Below are 8,639 nucleotides of genomic sequence, written 5' to 3'. Positions count from 1 at the left end.
CTTGTCTTCTAATTAGGATCCGAAATTGATAAATATTAATTCTGCAGTTTAAAACAAAGTTAAAAACTGATGATGGTCATGCGCCAACAACGGGAAACTGTATATTCATGCAGTTTGCGCATGTCAAGAGATCAAATCCGATTTGAAGCATGTAACATATAAACGCACGCATGAATCAGATCACTTTCCATTCTTGTAAACACTGTTTGGATTGATCATTTGGAATGATTTCATTCTGATTGAAACAAAGCGTGTCCGTGTAAACGTAGCTACTGAAATGCAGAGCAGTGACCCAAATCTCTCCACCACAGAGTATCATCTATTATGTGAGCCGCTCACCCAAACTGGAGGAGTGGTTGGCCAACGAGATGGTGCAGGAAGCACTGCGGCCCTGCCTCAGCCCATCCTATGTGGATAGTGACCCCACCTTCAACCTGAACATAGATGAAGACTACGACCACCGTGCATCTGGCATCACTCCCTTTTCCTTCTGTCTGGTGTACCTGGAGTGGATCAAATATTGCAACAGCCGCAGAGAAACGGTATTTTAAAGACAGCTTTGCTGTTTACAGTTGCTGACTTGTGGTCTGGTTACATGGGAATGAAAGATGTAACATTATGTTGTTGTTTATTTTATTTTTTTTCTGTTACAGCCAGTTGAGAGTGAGAAGGATTCCCCTCTGGTCACACTCTGTTTTGGGTTGTGTATTCTGGGCCGTCGAGCTTTGGGCACTGCCTCCCACAGCATGTCAGCAAGGTAAGAGTTTAAACAGATCACAGCGTTTTTGCTTAAATCATTTAAATAACATTTGTTGTCGGCTTTTGCATTATTCACACGTTCAGCGTTTTGACAGAATGGTGTTTCTACTGCTGCATGTTTTAATTTTATTTGTGTGCTACATAACTAGCCATAGCTTTTTAAAGTCTGCAGCGCCCAATTTTATGCGATACATAAAACACTTGGTCTATATTTCATACATACTTAATTATGTGTACATGTAAGGATTCACTGATATGAAAATTTTGGCCTGTACCGAATAACCAATAATTTTTTTTTTTTTTTGAAAGCCGATAACCAATATATTGGCTGATAAATCTGAATCTATATTTATATAATTTTTGAGAGCCTGATTACAAAAACAAAAGTCTCACCATTAAAAGCCATGTCCCAAGCACTTTAACATAAATCAAACATATACAGTACAGAGGCCTAGTTTGAACCAGTGTCAGTTTTAAAATTAACTTTATACTTCTATGGCCAACTTTATCAAACAAACAAACAAAAGCAAGTAATTGGACAACATTAAGGAATCATAAATGGATAAATAAAATGGACAATAGGCCTAATTAATTTATTTTAAACCAGTGGATCTTAACCTTTTTGCAAGTGCAACCCTCCCCCCAATATATTATAAATATTATTATAATATAATATTTATAATAATATAAAATTTAATGTTTTCTAACATAAATACAATGTTTCGGATTAACTTAGAGGATGCAAGGCAGTCCAGATCAGCAGTAGGAGACAAATTTTATTTATCAGCATGGTGATTATTTGTTTTGTTAATAAAAGTTTGGTTTAATATAAGCGAGTTTGTCATAGTATTGTTTTGTTGTTTTGTTTTTTCATTAGGAATAATAATGAACCCACCATTCAAGCAAATGCCACCCCCGAATTGACACTAATTTGAAAGTGAAAGTAAAGTGCGCATAGCCGCACGGCATTCATAAGCTTCTCTGTGAACCTCTGCTTCAGGGCCACTGTAATTTGTTATATCATATCACCGCCAGGTGGTGCTATCAAGCGAGTCTTTTATGCATGCATTCAAAATAAAAGAGATGAATAAACACCGGTAAAATTAAGCGCTTTGTTAATGGGTTAATTAACTCAAACAAACACATCCTATATGAGATTAATCATGTAGGCTATTTATACAACATAATAGTACAATCTATCCACAAAATGTTGCGAATGCACAAGTGAACTTGAGTTACGTGCTAGTCAGAATGTGTAACTCCTGTTGTGGTGCGCTTAAACACAGCAACTAAAGAATTCACATTGTTTAATTACAATATTGTTCTCTTTATAATATGTGATATTACAGTCCCAATCATAGTTATTAATGTCGTGCATTGTTTGAGCTGCATGCGCTGAAGCTAAAGACTTTAACAGGCGTGCTTTACTACAGTGTTAATTCTTAACCAAACATATCTTATATAAGACTTATAGGATACTCAGATATATAGGCCTTTACACAAAATAAACATCTTTTATATAAAACATATTTTCACTCATATTGTTAGTTGTTGCATAAAGTTGCAAGAAGCATTTCTTAGCCTTTTGCATTGCTGGGCACGCCCACCTTATCACTGCTGCTCATGTCGCTGTAACTCATATAAAGTCGTTTCTTGCTGCAAATCACTATGTGAATACCACTTTAAGCAGTTTTTATCAGGGACAGTTCATAAACTATTTGGTTTTCTTGCATTGTTGGGTTTTTATGAGTGGAATTTTGTTGTAAATGCACATTCTCTTTGTTGTACATTCAGTTTGGAGCCTTTTCTCTACGGCCTTCATGCCCTGTTCAAGGGTGACTTTCGCATCACCTCTCCTAGAGACGAGTGGGTTTTTGCAGACATGGACCTGCTGAACAGGGTGGTAGCTCCAGGTGTACGGATGTCCCTCAAACTGCACCAGGTACAGCTGAGGCATTTGTCCATCCCCACTGATATCACACTTTAATCATGTTTCTGGGGTAATGCAGTGATATTTTAATAGCCTGTACTAAAATAGACTTTAGGTAAGGTACAGTTCACATCTCATGCTGTATAAAGTAAAAGTAGTCTGATGATGATGATTCAGATTTTTTTGTCTCTTATTCACAGGATCATTTCACCTCTCCTGATGAGTATGAGGACCCAGTGGTGCTGTACGATGCCATCACAGCTAATGAAGAGAAGATGCTGATCTCTCACGAGGGTGACCCTGTTTGGCGCAGTGCTATTCTGGCCAATATGCCTTCTCTGCTCGCTCTCCGCCACGTTATGGATGACGGCAGCGACGAGTACAAGATCATCATGCTGAACAAACGCTTCCTCAGCTTCAGAGTCATCAAGGTGCTTTGCAGCAGAAGCCTGTTTATTAGCATGTACATTCTGTTGACTGTAAATATGTATTTTAACTAATCTAGTGTATACTGTAACTAGTCTATCCCTGCCGCTTCCTTCAGGTGAACCGGGAGTGTGTGCGCGGGCTGTGGGCCGGACAGCAGCAGGAGCTGGTCTTCCTGCGGAACCGGAATCCTGAACGAGGAAGCATCCAGAACGCCAAGCAAGCCTTGAGGAACATGATCAACTCGTCCTGTGATCAGCCCATCGGATACCCCATCTACGTCTCCCCACTCACCACATCCTACGCCGGGGCCCATGTCCAGCTGCGCTCGGTCTGGGGAGGCCCCATCAGCCCTCACAACATTTACACCTGGTTCATCAGCAGCTGGGATAGGTCGGACGTCAGAAACATGAATGTATTGTTACATCACATTTTAGGTGTGTAGTGTTTTTTATGTATTTGCTCTCTGCTCTCCTCAGGCTTCAGAAGGGATGTGGTGCCGGATGTAACAGTGGGGGGAACATTGAGGATTCAGACTGTGGTGGTGGCTCTACCTCTATCAGTAACAACCCTGCAGCTCATCCTCCTCAGAGTACAACATCCAGCATCCCTCAGCCTCATCCCACTACTGTACAGCCCTTGATGGGTAAGACACCTGCTTCTCTTGCACTACTAATGTATCACCTTCCAACTCCAATCAATAAAGCAATGATGTGTGTAGGCTAAGTCTTACTCTTTCCTTTCTTTCTCAAGGGACTGACAACCCCGTTGGACCTTCCTGGCCGCTGCATCCTCAGCCCCTTCCACTTGCCCTGCTCAGCCAATCAGAGGGCAGGATGGATGCAGGGCTGGTTAGCTCCTTGCAACGCACCTCTTCCATCCATGGGCTTTTGGGACAACACCTGTCCAGCTCCCAGCTGTCTTTCAGTGGTTCAGTGGCTCTGCCGCCTGCAGATCGCTTCTGCCCCAGTAGCCTGCAGGACAGTCTAAGTCATAGGGTGTCTCAGAGGGGCCTAAGCCTGGGTCAGGGCAGCGGGCTGCACTATGAGGCCCTATATAGTAAATGGAGTCTGCCAGGGAGGAAAGGATTCAACGGACCTGCTGTAATGGAAGGGGATGGTTCAGCATCACAGAGCATACGCACACAGGTAAAGACGAGGGGTGTCCTGAGCCAGTCTCAAGGATTGGCTTTGGGGCAGATTAAGCTTTTTTTAAGTTTTAACTGATCTGTATTGGCTATACTCTACTATACTATACTATATTGCCATTAAAAGGATAAGTAGAAGCTCAAATGTGCGTAATGCGCAAGTACCAATGAGGTCTGTTCTAGGGCATCACAGACACACGTTCGAGCTTTCATGTTTAGCATATTTGATGCACACCTCTGTATCGAATAATTCAAAAGTCTTATATTTACAGTTTATTTTTATCTGCCGTCAGATTATCTGAGACGTTTAGCAGCGAACCGTAATTTGAAATTCTTTCAAGTGTGTATATACAAAATTAACCCATTTAATTTTCTCTTTTTCCTAGCCTTCGCAGCCTCCCCTTCCTGTCCTGCCCACTGATGTCAGCCCAACACTGGATCCAGTGGGTGCTGTCATACCCTCTGAGACCACGCCCCTTACATCATCAGACCCACCCAGTGCACGGGAGGAGTCTACAGAACTGCCTTTACTTGAGCACCTCCGCTGAGCCTTCACAGCATGACCAGTACAGCCCATGGTCATCCTCACCATCCAGAGAGAGAGAGGGAGAGCTGGGAGGAATTCAAGCATCTTCAGGCAGTTCTGCATATATTAGGATGTTTCTCGCAAGTATACTTAAACACATCACCAGATACGGAAGCACACTAGAAGAGTGCCGCCTAAGTAATGAACTCTGGACTGAGCTCTCCTAAGCTTCTTTGGCTAATGTTTTGGCCTCCAGGTCCATAAGCCAAAAAAGTGGGCAGTCAGTGCAATCTTAAGGGATTTTCTTTTTCTTTTTTTCTTACAAAAGGAGGTTCAGGTCATTTAATCAAAGCAAATCTGTGACCTGTACCACCAGCAGTAACAAAAAGGGAACTCTCCTTTTCTCTGTAGCAGCCTTAAACCTACTCAAGCTTTTGTTTTTACCCTCACTCATCCAGTCCATTGCTAAACATCCACAAACGTCGTGCATCATCGGTAATGTGCAGAAATTTTTGTTTTAATCTTCCTCCGATCAAAGCCCAGAGCTTTCCACCACATCAGCCACTGTCCTTTACCAAAGGACTCGATTTTGAATCCCCTCATAGCTCTCACATTCCAGAAAAGACATTCGATCACATTGGTGGCCCATCAGGCAGCTGCATGTCATGTGCTCACGCTCTTAAATGACACAACCACCACCGTTCTTCAGCGAGCTTCAGGGATAAGACTTGAATATACACACATGTACTCGCTCACATGCGCACTTCCCTCAGCACCTGGTGCTCCCTACATAGTTTACAGCCAGCTCAGGTGAGGATGGAGGGGCCTGAGTTTTGGTTGGTGAAGTGTAGGACAGCTGGGACAGAGTAGAAGTCAAAAGACATCAGTCTCTCTGTCTTTTTCCGACCTTCTTTCTTTTATTTCTTTATAAATCCCACAGGAAATCAGACTACCTTCTTAATTCCTAAACTGCTGCCTACCGAATGGGCTCTGATGGTGATGTAGTGGGCCAGAGCACGTGAGGGCTTCATGGCCTCCCGTCGGGCTTTTTCCTGCTACTGCAAGCGTCTCCCTCTTTGCAATACTACTGCTACTGCACCACCCCCTTCTACTACTAATAGAACTAACCAAACTACTGCTTCGATTTCTAAACTCCAGCGTTTTAGTTGGAAGAACTTGATGGGGGGAAAAAAACAAGATGTACCGATTCTAAAGACAAATTTATTTGATTGCTGATCTCAAATGAAGATGGAGTGGCTTTTTTTTTTTTGTTGTTGATTGTGCTGATACTAGTTGGACATGAGTGAACTGTAAGCTTTCCCCCTTTTCTTGAATCCACCTGATTGTGACTAGCAAATTCCCTATCTGTGTGTAATACAACTGGAAATGTAGATGTCATTATATATCTGCTGTTGGGCGAACGAAGCTCAGACCGCCTGCTGTGGAAAGCAGGGCACTCACTGCCTCTACAACAACAAACATATCAAATGCTCGCAGTCAAACAATACACCACTGACATCAGCCTGGAATAGCTGCAGCGTGTCGACGTAAAGGAGCTTGAAATATCCTGTGAGCTGTTTAAAGTGGTTTTCGGATTCAGAATTCCGTTCAGTGCTTTTTCACCATACAATTTCCTAGCTTAAAATGATTGACGTGGCTGAGCTGTGCTCTGAAAAAAGCTTTGCGTTGAAGGATATGGTTTGAGAGTCGGCATGTGGGGGGCCGCCATGAGAAAATGGTGCCTTATGATTTGCCTGGGTTTCAAGTGGAAGAGAAGGATTTTTGCTCGAGATTTTACACTGGTAATGGTAGAGTAATACGGTTTCATTGCAAAATAACAAAAGAAGTGTTTTTCTACTGAGCGGCCCCATTCATTTTACAATGCTTGATGCATTCAAAACAGATGATTCTTCTCGATCAACATCAAGTTTTGATGTGATTTGAGTCTCTAGCTTCGTTTAGTGCCAGTAGGGGCAGTTCACAACGATTTGATCATGCTCACTTATTCATTCTCACTTAAACCACCGATTGTTAATAGGTTTATAACACTGACAGTAAATAGTCTCTCTGCCCATCACAGACCATATCACAATTTGTTTGAACACTAAGCATGAAGTCTCTCTGTGGACGGTGCAGCCTCGTCTGTTCCCGATCACCACCACACACTGTCTAGGCCATCTCAAGTCTCTCATCTAGTCTGCCAAGCAAACTCGGCTCATTTATGGCCTCTTGTGAGGGACTTCAATAGCTATCGAGCGTTTGGTTCGAGGCCGATCAGCCTTTCTCTCTTCCCACCAGGACCATTACTCTCATCTTTAGGGTGACTTTTCCAAAGCAACAGGGAGTTCTTCTCTTACTGGGAGAAAGCACAAGTTACTGGATAGTCTTGGGTGTCAGTGATTTAAAAGGGATCTAACCAATCTCTGCCATATATGTACAGCATGTTTTGTATATAAATATATTTAAAAATATATATAAATCTATTTTATTATTATTGGATTTCTGGTTATTTTTCAATGGAGGACACTACTTTGAGTCTTAGGGGCGTCACGCTTCGGTGTATCTGTGCTTGCGGAGGGGGGACATCTCTCTCTCTCGACAGAATCATGAAGTCTGGGGAATTGAATCAGTTAATACTGCTTTTGCACAACTATTGTAAAATAGTACATCATCCTGTATTTTTTTTTTTCTTTTATAATTTTAGCTATATTGGGGGTTGTTTTATTTAAAAACTGTTATTCAATATTCAAAGTTATGTACAGTTTTTTTTTTTTTTTTTTTTTTTTTTTTTTATGTGATTTCTTTTCCCCCTCCTATTTAAATTAAAGCTTTTTTTGTGTTATTGTTTGCAAAACAGTCATTTTGTTCCTGTCTTTGTTCCCCAAAATATTAATTGCTATCAAGATTTATTTAGAGGGTGGTAAAATCAGTTCACAAACCATATAGGAATTAAAGTCATGTTGATATGGATTTGGATCGATAGCATTGCAAGTTAATAATTTCTGCAATTAGCTGTTTGGTTAATTTTAATTCATAAATGAATTATAGCAAATTAATAAATTGCCTATACATGTGTTATTTTTCTCACCAAGTTTGCATTTATCATTTATTTGATCAAAAATACAACTGAAAACATATTGTGAGCTATTAACATTTAAAATAACTATTTCTATTTTAATACATTTTAAAATGTATTTAATTCCACTGAAATTTTAGCAGCCATTACTCCAGTCCTCAGTATCACATGATCCATCAAAAATTAGATATGTATATATGTGTTTGTGTGTGTGTGTGTGTGTGTGTGTGTGTATACACATTAAAAGGAATCATGTAAGATGATTCCTATTAGCTCAGAACAAACAAGTCCTACATTTTTATTGTAATTAAATTTGAGGTTTAATTCCAAAAGCAAAATGCAATAGTTACAATAAGCTTTAAACCATGTATGTTACAGTATGAAAACACACATTTACCAGAGGACCAAAACTCAAAACTTAAAACTTAATCAAAAGTCACTATAAAATCAATTTATCTTCAGACTATGTGCAGCTTAAAAAACAGCCCTTGAAGTAATATGGTGGGGTAAAAATAAAGATCTATTTCACATCATCTGTGGCATGCTGTTGTTTCCCAAAGGAAAACAGTTTACAGTAGTCTTTCGGGCAATTGTGATGCAATTAAGCACTTAAAGGGATAGTTCACCCAAAAATGAAAATTACCCCATGATTTATTCAACCTCAAGCCATCCTTAGGTGTATATGACTTTATTCTTTCAGACGAACACAATCGGAGATGTATTAAATAATGTTCTGGCTCTTCCAAGCTTTATAATGCAGTGAATAGAGGATTAA

The 8,639-nt window shown here is 40.5% G+C and overlaps 1 protein-coding gene across 2 annotated transcripts in view; it reads left to right on the top strand.

The window, feature by feature from the left end:
• LOC127503409 (pecanex-like protein 3) overlaps positions 1-7,644 on the top strand; it is a 23,442-nt gene extending 15,798 nt beyond the window's left edge. For both annotated transcript variants that reach the window (XM_051877135.1, XM_051877134.1), the window contains 8 exons: positions 312-542; positions 654-757; positions 2,554-2,701; positions 2,890-3,120; positions 3,234-3,508; positions 3,595-3,761; positions 3,869-4,263; positions 4,649-7,644. In XM_051877135.1, coding sequence (XP_051733095.1) covers positions 312-542; positions 654-757; positions 2,554-2,701; positions 2,890-3,120; positions 3,234-3,508; positions 3,595-3,761; positions 3,869-4,263; positions 4,649-4,810 — 1,713 coding nt within the window. In that variant the 3' untranslated portion in view covers positions 4,811-7,644. The remainder of the gene's footprint in view (positions 1-311; positions 543-653; positions 758-2,553; positions 2,702-2,889; positions 3,121-3,233; positions 3,509-3,594; positions 3,762-3,868; positions 4,264-4,648) is intronic.
• Positions 7,645-8,639: the final 995 nt, after the last annotated feature.

This window comes from Ctenopharyngodon idella, chromosome 21 (assembly GCF_019924925.1).
Source record: "Ctenopharyngodon idella isolate HZGC_01 chromosome 21, HZGC01, whole genome shotgun sequence".
Classification (NCBI taxonomy): Eukaryota; Metazoa; Chordata; class Actinopteri; order Cypriniformes; family Xenocyprididae; genus Ctenopharyngodon; species Ctenopharyngodon idella.
This window is presented reverse-complemented; position numbering and strand designations above follow the sequence as displayed.